This window comes from Amblyomma maculatum, chromosome 2 (assembly GCF_055883805.1).
Source record: "Amblyomma maculatum isolate TAMU_Amacu chromosome 2, ASM5588380v1, whole genome shotgun sequence".
Taxonomy (NCBI): Eukaryota; Metazoa; Arthropoda; class Arachnida; order Ixodida; family Ixodidae; genus Amblyomma; species Amblyomma maculatum.
The window spans coordinates 3,409,632-3,425,282 of NC_139345.1; the positions used below are offsets into that span (position 1 = coordinate 3,409,632).

Here is a 15,651-nt window from a genome sequence, read left to right on the forward strand (position 1 = left end):
CTCGAGCTAGTGCGATGATTGTGGGTGGGTTCTCTTCGTTCGATGTGCAGGAAGTATCGAATGGTATAGTTCAGGTATCGCCCAAAATTATTGCACAACGAGTGATTGAAACGAGGCTGTGTCCTGTTCATTCAGGGCCTATTTTATCCGAGTTACTGCATATTCGTGTTGAAGGCCAGCGAGAGAAATACAGCGGACTTCGAGGAACACAGAGGATAGCCCGTGGTGTCTTCTGCGCTTATCTTGAATCCACTCCTTCAATGTAGGCAAATCGCAAGACGCCCGTGTGACATGGCAGTGCGCATTAGAGTAATGTAAATGGTCGAAAATTCAGAAGCCCTCCACTAAGGCGTTCCTCATAGTCTGAGTCGCTTTGGGACGTTAAAACCCCACAAACCAAAATAAACCTCCCTAAAATCCGTTTTTGCAAAATTCGTCTGTTTTTACAGTGGCTCACAACATTCGCTCCAATTTCTGCGTGTGACTGATATAGCGCTCGTACTTAACTGCAGTAACTGCCCAACTGTCATGTGCAATTGCAAAACGTATACCTGGAAGTGCACATGTCGTGAACGCTGGAGATGATTGCAGAAACGTGGCAGTTGAAGCAGGGGGAAAAATATTCTACCTCGCCTTACGCGTACTAGCTCACCTTAAGAAGCGGTACTACATATAACTTCAAGATCAGGAAAACAATGCATCTGAAACGTTTTATTCATTATTTATTCATCATAACGCTACCTTTCAAAACTGTAACTGACGTATGGTCGGATGGCTGGTAAAGAGGCTCTTTTGTAAATTAGGTAATCAGAACAGCCTACATTTAATGTTAAACGGCAAATAATTTGCGTAACAGGAGGAAGAATCAACTCTGATTGAAAGCATAACGATTATTAAAAAACAATCTCAAAAATAGAACGATGCGTGTTAGTAAATATTAGGTGTATAAGATTTCGTGCTTTTAACGAGCTCAACGTCTAAAGACTGCAATAGCAACCTCGGATGCTCGTATCTGGCAAAAGATTTCTTTTAAGCCCTTTAACGATGGCGAAGACGCCGTCTATTTATCATGGTTTTAGTACTCGGGTAAACCATTCGTCAGCCCCTTTTTTCTGATCACGGTCGTTTCCAGACCGAGCCTGTAGGACGTTTCCACTACGTCATTCGGTGTCACCCCAATCTGGTTGTAACTGCTTAGCGTGACATCTGCGTGAGCCGCGCAGTTACGTTGTCTTCTCTCGCTCGCCTTCCCCTCCTTCTCTGTTGACATTGATGCTATACGTTTGTTCGCCACATGTGCCAGTAAATTCCCTCGCCTGTCAATGCCGTCGTCGCCAGGTGCAACCGCTGGCGCGCGGGGAAGGCTCGATAAAAGGCAAAGCATGCGACGCGATCCACCAGCAGGCACGCTGTTAATGCACCGTGTACAGGTCACGTGATTTCCCGGATATCGCGGGAAAGGGCTGGATTTCCTTTCCGAAGGGTGTGCAGGCATCATCCGCAGGGCACGTGGCTTTTTGCGTGTCCGTTATGCCTCCATGCTCCGCTCTGCGTTCCTCATCTTTTGCTTCTATTTTATTGGTGCCCTCGGGCGTCCCTAACCGGCACGCTCTTTGATATTCGTGGAATGCCGGCATGGCAGTAGCAGATGTAATGCATCGAGGTTCGGTCATTACTGTCTTCTTCCACTGGGACCGTTCGCTCTCTGGCTGCTCTGTTCCAGCGCTGACGACGGAAAAGCATTGTGTTTTGTAGATCCGAAGAGCGCGTTCTGCAGAGCGCCCTTCGCTCAATGAATGAGCTTCTATTAGGCAGTGTTCCTCAGTATCATATAAGTAGTGCTGGCATGTTATGTTTGTCTGCGTGACTGCGGAGTTGAAGTGAGATGGCGACGACTTCAAGGTGAAGCGGGTTTAACCAGTGCCCGATACGTGGTGAGTGAATAGCTCGAGAAACTTCAGTGTGAGTGACTTTTTAACTGTATAACGCTCGGATTGAGATTACCGTTATTTCCATTACCAATTCTAAAAGGGGACCTGTTAGAGACAGTTGGAAACGCTGCTTGGGTGCAACAATTTGTTTTTTTTTTTTGTTTTTGTTTTTTTTTTTTTCTTACCAGATACCATGTCTTTCATCCTTGATTGTTGCCTTAGTCGTCAATTCTCGCATCTGTATCGCGCCATTCGTATTGACCTAGCTGCGCTTTGCAAGCACGGTAATTGCTCGGCCTGTAGCTGGGTTATGTTATACATAGGTTTAAGAAGAAAAAAAATACCAAAACAGCGGATGCGTTGAGACACGTGCACAAAGCGAAGCTTCAGGCGCCAAGCTTCCAGTTTAAATGCTTAATTAGTTACTCGACTATGGTTCAAGATTTAGCGCTTACATGGAGAGAATGATTCCGACCAGGAAGGTGGCCCAAAAGACTATCCAAAATGCGGTACATGAGACGAGCGTATTTTTGTTTTGATGCAGTCTCCCATGTCTGACCGTATACACCAGCTATCATGGCATCATCTACTCGAGCGAGCGGTTGTTGGTCGAGACGTTCAAAGCCTCGTGGAAAGGCCTGTAAATCAGTGACCTTGGTCCCAATGAATTGTTCGCGCAACGTTATTCTTTGATATTTTTATACTTCGTTTTTATCGTGATTGCTGATGACTCTATAAAGCCGCCATCTTCGCGTCCGCATCAGTTATATTGCTCATCCTTTAACAACTCAGATTTTAGGCCGTCCTTCACGTGTCGCGTGTTGGAATACAGTGCGAGTCTATATACTAACATTGTCGTTATTGGTGCTTAGCTTACGGACTGATGTTAATAAAGGAAAAAGACGTAATGGCCTTTTATTTCTAGCGATAAAGAACGGGCAGGAATTTCAGTGACACGACCAGGTCTCGTTGCGCACCATCTCTCAGTTCAAATACGGCTTCGTCCATCCGCAGGGGCAGCATTCACTGTGGTATTGATTAAAGTTCAGGCTTCGTTGGACACATTTTTAAAGCTGTATCCGGAGCTGAATTTCCGTACACGTGTCTTATCGCAGCACCTAACTCCTCCCGTTTTCTAGCTCTGTCCGCTCCTGTGTATTCCCTGCAGCGAGGATTTTCTGGCATGTACAGCCCTTACCTCAGCTTCGCAAAAAGGATGAAAGCGCTGTCAAATCACACTTGTGCCTCAGCCTTCTCGCACCACTATTGTTCGCAAAGGTGGCTGTATTGAAGCACAGCAGCGACTTCCACCGGCAACTCAGCCAGTCATTCGCCAAAGGACTACTCGAACTTCAGAGATTTCTTGAATCACTCCGATATGACATTACTCCCGCTTCGACATGTCGATATATTCTACCCTGTTTCACCGTACATTAGCTATGTACATGACTAATGTATTGATTTGGTCTGCGTACTATAGATACGCGTTTTATAACTACACGAGCTTCGACACTCGCTTAGCTTGTGTACAGGCTTTCAGCATATATTAAAATTATACAAAGAAAGGAGCCCACACGTATTTTATATTGTGTGTTTTTTCTGTGCTTTTTGATGTGCTTGAGCTGTTTTTTTTTTTTAATATACCCAGAAGATGTTCGTTAGCAGGATAGGCTGGAATGAAGGTATTCCGCATCAACCGGACATTTTCATTGCACTCCATAGTGGTGCTTGTATGCTTCTGAACACAACTGCACGGCATTGTCGTGTACGCCACAGCGCAATAAATAGCACTCAGCGAGGCGGTGATGCAAGTTTAACCATCCTTCGTGGTATGTGATACAGGGCTGTTTCCCGTATTTACCAGTTGTCATTTGCATTATGCAAGACCTCGCACAAGCTTTCCGGTCTTTGACTCAACATCTCTTGTTAACATTAGCGCCAATACTTCTCTCGTGCTTCGCTATTTCGGTGATATGAGAAACAGTGGCGTGTGCTTTAGAGACTTGTGCACGGATGCATAGTTCAGGTCACGATATGCATATTTTGCGATTAACGCTTTGTGCATTTTTTCATCTAGCCGCCTGTCCGGTAGCGGAAACTCAATTTTCAGTGGCTTGCTACGGGAATTATTTATTCACTCGCTCATATTGGAATGCTGGAATACCAGCGCACTGAATGTGACATCATTTCATGACCATCTTGTGACCGGGTTGCGCCTTCTACCTGGCTATTTATTTTTGGCCACCGCGAATCCCCTGTTCGTTGTAGAAGACCTCGCTTTGTCTTCCTCGGCCGCTGCTGAGCACTTTTACGGATCGCAGAATATTTAACCTTGTAAACAAAGTTTAGTGATGTATGCGGACATTGCAATCCAGGCGACGACCCAGTCAAGAACTACAGATGCCACTGAAAAGCCGAATCTCCACGTCTTATGCGACCTGGCTCGCTGTAGAATTCACGCGCAGATATTTGCCTCTTTGAGTGTCAGGCTTTTTTCCGTAAGCGTCTTAGTAATACTTAGAGTGCATTTGATGTTCGTCTGCAGCAATGTTTCCGTTTTGGTATGTACAGCGTGAAACAGCATAAAAGTGAGACATGCAAAAGTTCGGTATTAAGTTACTACTAGCTTCATAAGTTCGCCGATACGTGATATTGAGAAAGAAATAGTGCCACGTTATTTTGCGACATCGTACTAAACACGTTGTCACTATTTATTTCTACAGGCATCACGTTAAACAGCCATAATGTTTGCCCCACCCCCAAAAATTACCAGCAGGCTGTCAGGTTCATGCGTACTGCAACACATCTTGTAATACCCCTGTATTCAACAAGTTGACTGAGCGTTCTTAAATTGATATGCACTAACGCTGGGTGCCCGCCGGCGGGTCGGCCTGGTGCCACGACTCTTGACTTTAGCTTAAATCTCACTCCAGACGCCTACTTTTCTGACGCAGTGCGTTGTGAACACTGGGACTCCATACCTTAGACGTCTGAATTACGTTCGTTTCATCGAAAAGCGACATGCGCAGCACTTTAACCTCTCAAGTTCCCATTCGGACGTAGTTCTCACTTGGCAAACGAAATCGCTACAATAAGCATAATCGAGAGTAAACGTTTTCTTTAATACAAGATAGTACTGACGTCGCTTTATAATAATTGTGGTTAATTTTAAACGGATGATTTACCTCACTAGCAGGAACCCAATATAACAAATGCTCTGCTAGCTTTATTACTCGCAGTTGGCCATGTTTGCTGAAAAACGTGTATTTGTGGTGGCCTACAGTGATCACTCGTCAATGTGCCACAGTCATATCTATTCCAGGTAAGCACAGCGCACATACGGAACTCCCGCGCGGCTGTCGTTTCTCGCTTGTGTCCGCCCGATCTGTGTCGCACACATCGACCGAGCAGCGTCCAAGCGGTTCTGCGGGCCTATGCAGCTATGAAGGGCTGCGCGAGAAGCACTCGAGCGCAGTCACGCGGAACCGTTGAAAGGCAGCTCATTCGCATCTCTTCATCCCCAAGAAGGGGTCGTGTTTGGGAGCACTATATAATGTGACAGCTTTTCTTGTGTGCAAGGAGTCCTCGGTGTTCTTTTTAACATTTCTTTTTTTTATATTTACTGAAATACCTCCTCGTGAACTCTATTTTGGTACGGCCAGTTGGTTATTGTGAAACAGCATTGACACTGGTGTTTGAGTGTGCCGCACTGTCGTTATTGCTGGGTAAAATCTGTGACTATATGAACTCACCTTTACGATAACCAAGTTTCTTGGCTTAAATGTAAACTTGAGGCACGTTCTTTAAAAACAGATAGGCTCCCGTGTTTTCTAATCTAAGGCGTCTGTTCTCTCACTCACAGGTCTACGATGGGTCTCAAGAAGGTGATCAAGTGGGCTGTAGTTTGCGGACAGCGCAAGATGCAGTCCCAAAAGTCTCCCATGCATTTCGTCTGTAGCAAGAGTTATGCCGACGGAAATCGCCAGACGAGGTAGGTTGTCACCTCTCCCGTGGAAATGCTCGGGTGATAGGGGAAATTTACAAATATTATTGCTTCACTGTATGACACTTACCCCCTCCCTCATAACCTAACCGGAATGGATCAGGTGTCCCTTACAAGGATTAGGGCTGGGGCGGGCCTTACCACGTCGGTGACGTGCCGATGGAGTTCCGAAGAAGATACAATGCCGAGCACATTCCCTAAGTGTCCAAGGCCAGCCGACGAGGTGGATTTTCGCAACCTTTTATAGACATGCCCAGGAATGCAGCCGTCACGAATAAGACGACTGCAAGAAGTTGGACTGTCGGCTAGAAAGGAGGAAGACCTACACTTGCGGCTAGTGGACAATATTAAGACCGGAGCTTGCTCCGGTTTCTTGGAGAAAATAGTCTGCACGACTTTAAGTTAAAAGACAGCCTCACTCTGTCACATGGCAAGTCTTGGCATTCAAAAAACAAATAATGCTTCGTAATGGATGTATCGAACTGAGAAATTGAGTTCAGATTGGAACATGAATATTAATTGCAGCGAATTTATGCGCGGTCTGTCTTATTTCTTTTCATGTATGTGGCAATAGCAATTTTTAATTTCTGTGCATGGCAAATATTTTTCATCTCTTGAAGCCAAATTATTGCTTCCAACAATACAGGTCACTGATGAAGTCAGTGGGTCCTAACTGAATAAAGCAGCGTGAAGGTATACAGCTTCATGATGCTCTACCTGAGTATGCGCAAAAGTTTCTTTTGAGAGCAAAATAGTTTTTGCGAAGCAATTTAATAAAATAACGCGTTAAGTAGACAATGAGACAAGCCACTCACAGTCAGAAAGCAGATACAAAAATTGTACCCGTAATGGGCATTGGCTGCAGTAACTTTTGTCGGTTTCCAATTTTAAGCTCTCCGAGCATTCAGTATTTTGGTCAGGGCGTCGTAAGTGGTTCTTTAAGGGCGTCACTAAAGACTCTGTGATGCATCCTTGATTCAAGGGCTTCACTGCCCAATTCTCGATGGGCGCCTGCACTTGCAATTGGTGTATAGCAATGGTATAGTACATATCTCGGTTCGAAACTCTATTACAAATTAGCCCCCACTTAACTAGCAGCTGGATGAGTGCTAAAAGCGAAGGGAAATGGTATGCACTACCTTGAACGATGCACAAAGAGCGATTGCATCCCAATTTTGATACAAATTCAATTGCGTGCAACCGAGTTCTAGTCTAATTGGCTAACATAGGTTTATAGGAAAGGAAAGGTGCAAGAAGTGCTGTAGTGAAGGGCTCCGGAATAAGTTCGACCAACTGGGTTCTTCAATGTGCACTGACATCGCACAGCACACTGGCGCACTTGCGTTTCACTTTCATCGGAACGCGGCCGCCGCGGTCAGTTTCACACCTGGGTACTCCTGTTCAGTAGCCGGGCGTCTTAATCACTGAGGCCCTGCAGCGGGTTCGTGGGTCTAGGCTTTATTTCTTCGCCTCCTGTTGATTTTCGCGTTACAACGATGTCAACGCCGATACATATTTTCTGCGATGCGGTGCACTTGCACCATAGCATAAAAAAATAGTTCTCCATAACACAGATTGTGTATTCTGATTCTTCTGCTCGGGCATTGTGATATCGTGCATGTAACGCTCGCCAACAAGCCTGTTCTTGTGCCCAGCTTCTTTTGCAAGACCCAGTCCCACATCGCTATTTTTTTTTTCGACTTTCTCAGACGCCTGCTGGTGCTCCTGGAAGACCTCCGGCAGCTCTACGCCGCGGCCTGGGGCAATGTCATGGCCAGCCTGGAGAGCTGCTTCGACGCCATCCAGGGCCGAGAACCGGGTCTTGTCAAGAGCATGTGCTCGGTGGTGTTGCTTTGGGTGCAGCTGGGCGACACGGTGGCCAAGGACTTCGATCCGGACCTATGGCGCCAGCCGACGCTGCAGAGCATCAACGACCTCAATGACGCTCTGCTGCGCATGTGGAAGGTCGCCATGGACAAGACCGCTGAGTTCGTTTACAAGGTGCGGAGCAGTGCCCTCCTCGGCCTCGAGTTCTTTTCATAACATTTCTATTTGACGCGAATCGCGCATAAGCATTAGGCTCCGGACACGAACGGCTCCTGCGGGAATTCAGCTGCATTTTTAGAGTTGCCGAACTTTTGGAATCGCAGATTTGTACCTTTACAACGAACGTAATACTGTAAGCACACTGTCTGGGCTCGGGGAGTGTCGGGAATCTGCAACGCTGTATTTGTATGCATAGGTATGTCAGCGATAAGTGTAACGTGGAACCAGTTTTCATGGAGACGCTTTTTAAGGTTTCAAGGTGCTATTCGGCTGTTCAGTTTCTTCCTACATTTAGAAACATCGTGTGTATGTTTAGGGCTAGGAGAAACTTTCCATCGCGGTCCTCTAGTGTAAGCCGCCTTAGTATACATTACCTGACACTGCTTCTTTTGCAGAAACACAGGAGCCATAATAATGAAAAACATCTGCCATGTCCTCCTGAACATAGGCTGTAGATCCTTTTCATATCACGTGTGTACATATTTTGGCTCCACGCAGGTTATCCCAGAGATGACGCCTGATGTTGCCATGGTGATTGAGAAGGAGTATCATAATTGCCGTCAAGAGACCTGGACGTTGTTCCAAGTGACGCCGGAGACACTGGAGAATTACTTGGACACACTCAAGTTGTACACGAGTAATATGTCGCTCTGGCACTTGGACGAGCGCAAATTTCTCAACACTGACGCCACTTTGGTCAAGTCCCTAAGCCAGCTGAACATCGCCGCCTCCTAACCCTGACTGTTCGAGGCCGTGTCGCCTTGCGGGTCGTTGTAAACTGGACGCGAGATGGCACAGTCTGCGGAAGTGCCACAAAAACCGTGCAAAGTTATAATTTAAAATCAAGAACACATGAAAAAAAAAATGTCACGCCACCACAAACATCTGCAAGGGAAGAAAGCTTGAGCGCGACTGCGGACATGTGTAACAAGCTCATACTTAGCTCGCACATAGAAACCCAGCCTTTCGTGGTCATCATGTTACTGAATATCGCTCAGTTTACCTGATGCTTAAGAAATACGCGTTTAATTGCATGACCGTTGTTTGAACAATCATTTAATAAAGCAGAAAGAAGCATGAGCCCATACCGTTAGAAAAATTCATACTGAGAAGTACTTAGATTTAAAATATGCACTTTGGGGATCTCCATCCGACGCCTTGCGTCGGCATGTTAAACATTCTGCCTTAACATCCATACTTCGAAAAATGACGAGATGCCCGCATTGTTGCTGCTATGACAGAGCTTCTATGCAAACTGGTGTTGCTTCTTTTACTCTTCATTGGTCCCGCATGCTACTGCACGGTTAGTCTTTAATTTGTGTAAAGTGGGGGGTCTTCAAAGCTCATCGACTCATATAAGGAGAAACTGCGGACATGTGTAACAAGCTCATACTTAGCTCGCACATAGAAACCCAGCCTTTCGTGGTCATCATGTTACTGAATATCGCTCAGTTTACCTGATGCTTAAGAAATACGCGTTTAATTGCATGACCGTTGTTTGAACAATCATTTAATAAAGCAGAAAGAAGCATGAGCCCATACCGTTAGAAAAATTCATACTGAGAAGTACTTAGATTTAAAATATGCACTTTGGGGATCTCCATCCGACGCCTTGCGTCGGCATGTTAAACATTCTGCCTTAACATCCATACTTCGAAAAATGACGAGATGCCCGCATTGTTGCTGCTATGACAGAGCTTCTATGCAAACTGGTGTTGCTTCTTTTACTCTTCATTGGTCCCGCATGCTACTGCACGGTTAGTCTTTAATTTGTGTAAAGTGGGGGGTCTTCAAAGCTCATCGACTCATATAAGGACAACAAATCGAAGTCACGTTGTAGTTTCCGTGACTCGTTATTTTTGCCCGTTGCATGCTTGGCACTGAATCAACGCCGTCCCGAGCGCGAACGGTGCTGGTGTCGTGTAAATAAACCATGGAAGTGCATGATCTGGACTGCAGTTTCCTATAGTGCCTTCTTATGTGTACAAACCTGAATGGTCTCATCTTGTATGTCTCACACGTCATTGTGTATAGGTATTTGTGTATAAGGGTGTAATAAAGCGTAGTGCACAAAACTGCGTTCCTGCGCTTTCATCGCTCGCTTCTGCTAACGAGAACTGAGTATCTTTCATGGGTCCCAATATGCCGACAACAGTAAAGAGAAAGTTCTTTACTGAAGAAGGTCTTGACAAACGTGAAAACAGATCATGACGTCGACTGGGGTCGATAGTTTCGTTGGAGGCGAAACGCACGGCAGCGGTGTGACTGTGCGATGTCAGTTCACTTTAGAGAACCACAGGTGGTCGAAACTGAGAAGCCTCCACTGCGGCATCCTCCATAGCCTGTGTCGCTTTGGAATGCTAAACACCGTAAAACCTATCAAAGATCCAATATATTTTCGGCGAGGAACTGTTTTATTGAGCTCAACTCCGGCGTAGACGCTTCAGTCCCGTTGCACGCGTTGCTGACTATTCCGTTCCGTACATGCGTCCTGCACGCCAAACCACGAAAAGAGACTGGTCGGATGTCGCTGCAACCGGCAAGGCTGTCTTCATATTTTTTGCACTACCCCTAGGAAATTCTTACATATTTTAGTTTTCTGAGCATTCGTAGACAAGATGAACGTGAGCATTCGACAGTTATGCTATAGTTATAAAACTTAGAATCAAAGTCCGTCTCCTCTGAGTGAGCCGGTTCTCCGCCAAAAATGTTTTTTTTTTTGTTTGTTTCAACACGACTTGGTCATTTCAATGCCGCATACGGCTTGACATTTCTAGGGATAATGGGAATAAAAATATTTCAGTGAATCATCCTAACTACTAAACAATGTAATAATAATAATAGTAATAATTATAACAATAACTTTTATTACGGAGGTTTAACCAGCCTTACATCATTGGCCTGCCAAAGCCGCAGTGGGCTTGAAGGGCGGACCGACAGGCAGCGGTAACAAACTATGTCTGAAAACCACAGTACACGTTGAAATATCTTAAGCAGGAACATGCAAGAAAAGAACTGACAGCAATGAGGAGAGAAAAAAATAACAAACAAGCCACGTAACCTGAGCTAAAATGAAATGTGAGGTAGCACTTCAAGTACACAGCAACCAGGGCAAGAATTTTTTCGACAGAATTTTCGACAGCAGTAACAATTCAGAAAACAAATAAACGGAACATGATATATTCACATATCAGTAGAGTACAGGACATCAAAACATACAAAATTACATTCTTCGTGCTTATCTTATTTCTACACGCCAGTAGTTGTAAATTTATGCAGTTATGTAGGATAAAGATGAACTTTAAAAACGGTCGGAGGCTGAAGTATTAAAGGTTAATACGACGAAGGATTTGTTTTAATTTAATCTTCGTTTTTACGCGAAAGGCACTTGCTGGTATTTGGTTGAGGCAAGATGGTATGTAGAAACTGCAAGGGCGCTGGCCGTATCTGGTGAAACTGCGAGGCACCCGGTAACGGTATTTAGACCGGAGGCAACGCGAAGGAACATATTCCACTTTATACACGTGTGACCAGAAATGTCTGGGGACAACCGTTTCTGTAAGAAGGGAGCGAAAATTCAAGCACCTTAAGCTTTTGAAAAGGTCAGTTCCGGCAGATAATCCTAAATCATAGCTGATAATTTTCAAAATAGTTCGAAGGATACAATTTATTCTAATTTCCCATCGAAACACGCAGTGACCAAACACCGTAATTCCATAACGAAGTATACTATAACCGAAGGCACGCAAAATCATTTTACGAACGGACAGTGGCATGTAATATCTAATATTGTATAAGGTTCCTGAAACTGCACGAAGCCTTGAGCATAGATAAGCCAAATGGGAATTCCAGGCGAAGTCAAAGAAGACACCGAGGTATTTTACACAAGAAACAGGCGAACAGCTACAAGGAGAGCAAGAGCAAGGATGGGAACCAGTAGTGGAAGGTTTAAGCTAACTTTCGTCAATGGATTGTGGAAACAAATAAGCTTCTTTCGGAGACATTTACTTTAATTACATTTTTATCGAACCAATTCATGACACTATCATGAACTGGTGGTTTAGTATGTTGGAGTCCATAGTCAGACTTCTCCCGCACCACATGTGTATAGCGGGTAGAGAAAGATAAGCCAGTGGACGAAATAAATGAACAGGTCCTTTGGACAGTGGTTTTTGATTAGAAGTTATTAAGGAAATGCCACTCGGCGACCCACAGCCGAAGACCCCACGTATCTCGCCTGGGAAGTAGCGGAAGGGATAGGATATGGGGAAGGGGAAGTAGGAATGAGGATAGGGTTATAGGAATTAGGTGGGGAATGAAGGAAGCGTAGGATTTTGATTGACAATCTAAGTCGAGCTCCTTTGCAGGTCTCCGTAGAGGGCGAGCACTCGCTTCACTCGCTCTTAGCCGAATGTGCTGCCTCAGAGATCATTCCACCACCACAAGGCGCTTGCCGGGTTTCCGGCGTCTGAGACAGGTTCCTTTCATGAAGCCGCTTTTGAGGTTCCCCGTCCCCCGAGCCCGGTTCCACCACCCCGACTCTACTTGAGGTATTAGAGAGATAGATTCCGCCATAGCGTTCATTCCTACTCCAAGGTACTAGACAAGTGGCCAGACTTTTATCTGGCGCGCACTGATAGATACTCTTCCCCGGTTTTCGCCCGACATTGCATGTTGGAGGTAGATTAGTCAGGGTGAGCAGCCCCAAAGTCTCACAGGTTGCTACACACTTATGTCCGCCTTAGTGTTTGAAAGTCAGCTTACCCAGTTCTAGACTAATCAGATGTCCAATTGTTTTGCGGTGTAATGAAGCACTTTGGCATAACGTGCAACCACTATGTAGTGCAGATTGTATGCTCTTTTTCGAGAACAGAGACAGAGATTTCAATATGGTTCCATAAGCTTCCTTGAACTGACGTTTCAGACTCACTACCTTGAGAACAGAAGTAATCAATACGATTACTATTCGTCTGAAGGGGTGTTCCGGCTGTTTGCACCTCTCGAGCTTTTCTACAGCCTGGAGCAGAACCATTGCCAATGAAGATCGCTTCCGACTACCGATTTTTATCGAAGAAAGGCGGCACCTGCGACTTGTATACACGCCGTAAACGTATATCTCCTGTAAGTCAAAGTTGTGCGGATGCCAAGCGCACATCATGAACCGAACTTGATCTCCTGTCGCAGCGTCTCCGTGCTCCTCGCATTCGACCCTGGCTGCGGCGGTCCTATTTTGGCGGAGGCGAAAGACGCACCTGCTATGTGATCAATCTGTGTCGAAAACCTTATTTCGGGTATTTTACAGGGAGGAAGTTCGCCACCTCTCACAACCACTAGATGGGTTCCGCATTTCAGGAACCCATTTGCGGCCACCGCGGCTTGGGCTCGATCGGCCAGGGCTCTGGTTCGCCAGATCGGAACAGCCGAGCAGAGCTTCCTCTCAGTCCTCACGGACGGGGTTGGGGTTTTGGGTTGTGATGTCCGCGTTCATGGTATAAATTGCCGACCGGAGTGGTGCCGGCCCCGTTGGTGCGTCCGCTCTCTCAGTGGATGTCTTTGTACCGAAATATATTTGATTCGGTAGGTTTTCGTTTAAGAATGCTGATCTTCTTGTCTGTTATGAAAGATGAGACGAGAGGTGAACAAGCTAACGGTTCCTTCGAAAAGTGAAAGCTGCCCATTAAAACTGTTGCCCGCTGGAAAACATTTCTCGTGGGTTCAGTGTTGACCCATTGATATTACCGAAGCAGTGCATTATACAGCATGAATGCTTTTCCCGCTTGCGGGCGAAGAGGTCGAAACAATTGGCTATTGCCCCACTGGTGCATGAGTTTACATCGTAATGGTTTACATAAAGGCCACCGCAGCTTTGTTTCGAAGTGAGCGTAAGTTACAGACTTACAAGGGCATTCCGCCTAGAATGAAAAGCTCGCACTATTCATGGGATGATCATGCCTGCTATAAATAATCAAATGTGAGCTAGCGTTGATTTTACCGAGGTCTTAAAGGTGCTATAAGCTTTCCAAACTTTCCTCGGCAAATGCTAACCTTGATGCATCCCTGCCCAATCCTCTGGAACTGGATAAAAATCGACAACAAAGTAATAAAACTTGTTTTAAGGTTTACTAATATTGCTTCGGACGTGTTTGCGCTTTAGTTATTTAGGCGTGCGCATCGCTTGCCCGTGTTTGGTACCACCTTCACTGAACACTGAGTTATGAAAAGCTAGTTGCGGGACTATAAAGCCAATATTCTCACAAAATTCAAGTCCAAACATTTTGTGCGAACCGAAATGAGACTAGCTTCTTCAGAGCTCTGCCTAGCTTCTCTGCCTAGCCTAGCTTTACAGAACTTAAAAGTTCCGCTGCATCGCGAACACTTCAGTGACTGATACATACGTGGCTGGAGACTGTCCCTTAGGTTTCAAGGCTTTTCAGTGGACGTCTTCGGAAATCAATAAGCGTGACATTCCTCTGATATTACTTGTTTAATATGATTGTAATTTTCTTTTCAAATTTGCATTAATTTTCGTACTAGATCGTTTAAGTGTTTGTCATCTTTCTTGCGATAATTGCATTGCTTTGCCGAAGAACTCTAGGTAATGGGATCTTTGTCAAGCCGCATAATTCGGCTTTTTACTTCCATCTGCTTCCTGAAGCGTACATTTTTGTATACCCCTCGGTATAAAAAGTACAGCTCTAATAGAGCAAATTAGTGTCTGTCAGCGCGCGCACTCTTCATCCCAAAATAGATTAAAATAATTTGAGGTGAACACGGGTATTGTTAGCCATGCGATATTACCACAGAGTAGTGCATGCAACACAGATCGCTTGCGCAGCAGCACACTATCCACGTACGACTAGAAAGTGAAGAAATGTGTTTTAGTAATTATTAACATATATAAATAAACACATCTACGCATGCTCCAACAAAGAAACAGGCCTGCACATTAAAATATAATGGCTGATTCGTCTACATTTTACACAATCGCACCCGCACCATAACAGTACCAAGACCGCATTACGTGTCGAAAATAAGGCCACACTCGAGTTATTCGTGTCCTTCGAGCCCGTAACCACTCTAGCGTAAAGGTGAATAAGCTCTAACTTAGCCGTGACGAAGTTGCTGTCGCGTATTCAGTGAGCTGGCGTCGGTGTCCATCCTTCACGCCTCACGCCTCACCGCGACGGCCCGCTGTTTACGGAGACTTTGGTCCGCAAGAAATCTGTACAACCCTTTCTGTGCCTTTCAGCACATGCTACGGCGAAGCAATTAGTATGCGTTGTTCTCTCTTATTTTTTTCTCCCCCCCCCCCCCCCCCCCCCCCTCTCCATTTTCTCGGCTGCAATAAACCATCCCGCAGTGACGGTAGGCAAAAACGCCTGAAGCGTCGATTTGCCTACAGCGGGAGGGTCACTAACGATGACAGCTCCACCGCATCTTCGTGACGTAACCAGAGGGAAGGAGGTCTCCCCAGTGGCCATTGGCCAATTCATTGTGTACGGTGAGTATTGCTACCTCTGCTATAGTAGAATAACTCTGAAGTTTGCAGTACTCGCCACACAGGATCACTTCGTGACAAAAAGTAGTAAGGAGACGACACAGGCGAAATTCGCAGAAAGAGGCGATATTTGCTTAACCCGTGGAGCAGTGTAGCAAAATTAAATATGTTCA

At 45.5% G+C, this 15,651-nt stretch overlaps 1 protein-coding gene across 3 annotated transcripts in view; it reads left to right on the forward strand.

Annotated features, from left to right (window-relative positions):
* Positions 1 to 10,055, forward strand: part of LOC146197850 (uncharacterized) — a 50,911-nt gene extending 40,856 nt beyond the window's left edge. For 2 of the 3 annotated variants that reach the window (XM_084593101.1, XM_084593103.1), the window contains exons 2-4: positions 5,794 to 5,922; positions 7,644 to 7,935; positions 8,479 to 10,055. In XM_084593101.1, the coding sequence (XP_084449227.1) occupies positions 5,801 to 5,922; positions 7,644 to 7,935; positions 8,479 to 8,715 (651 nt within the window). In that variant the 5' untranslated portion in view covers positions 5,794 to 5,800 and the 3' untranslated portion in view covers positions 8,716 to 10,055. Of the gene's footprint in view, positions 1 to 1,462; positions 1,935 to 5,793; positions 5,923 to 7,643; positions 7,936 to 8,478 lie in introns of those variants that run through there. The other variant, XM_084593102.1, reaches the window with a different exon arrangement.
* The last annotated feature ends 5,596 nt before the right edge of the window (positions 10,056 to 15,651 follow it).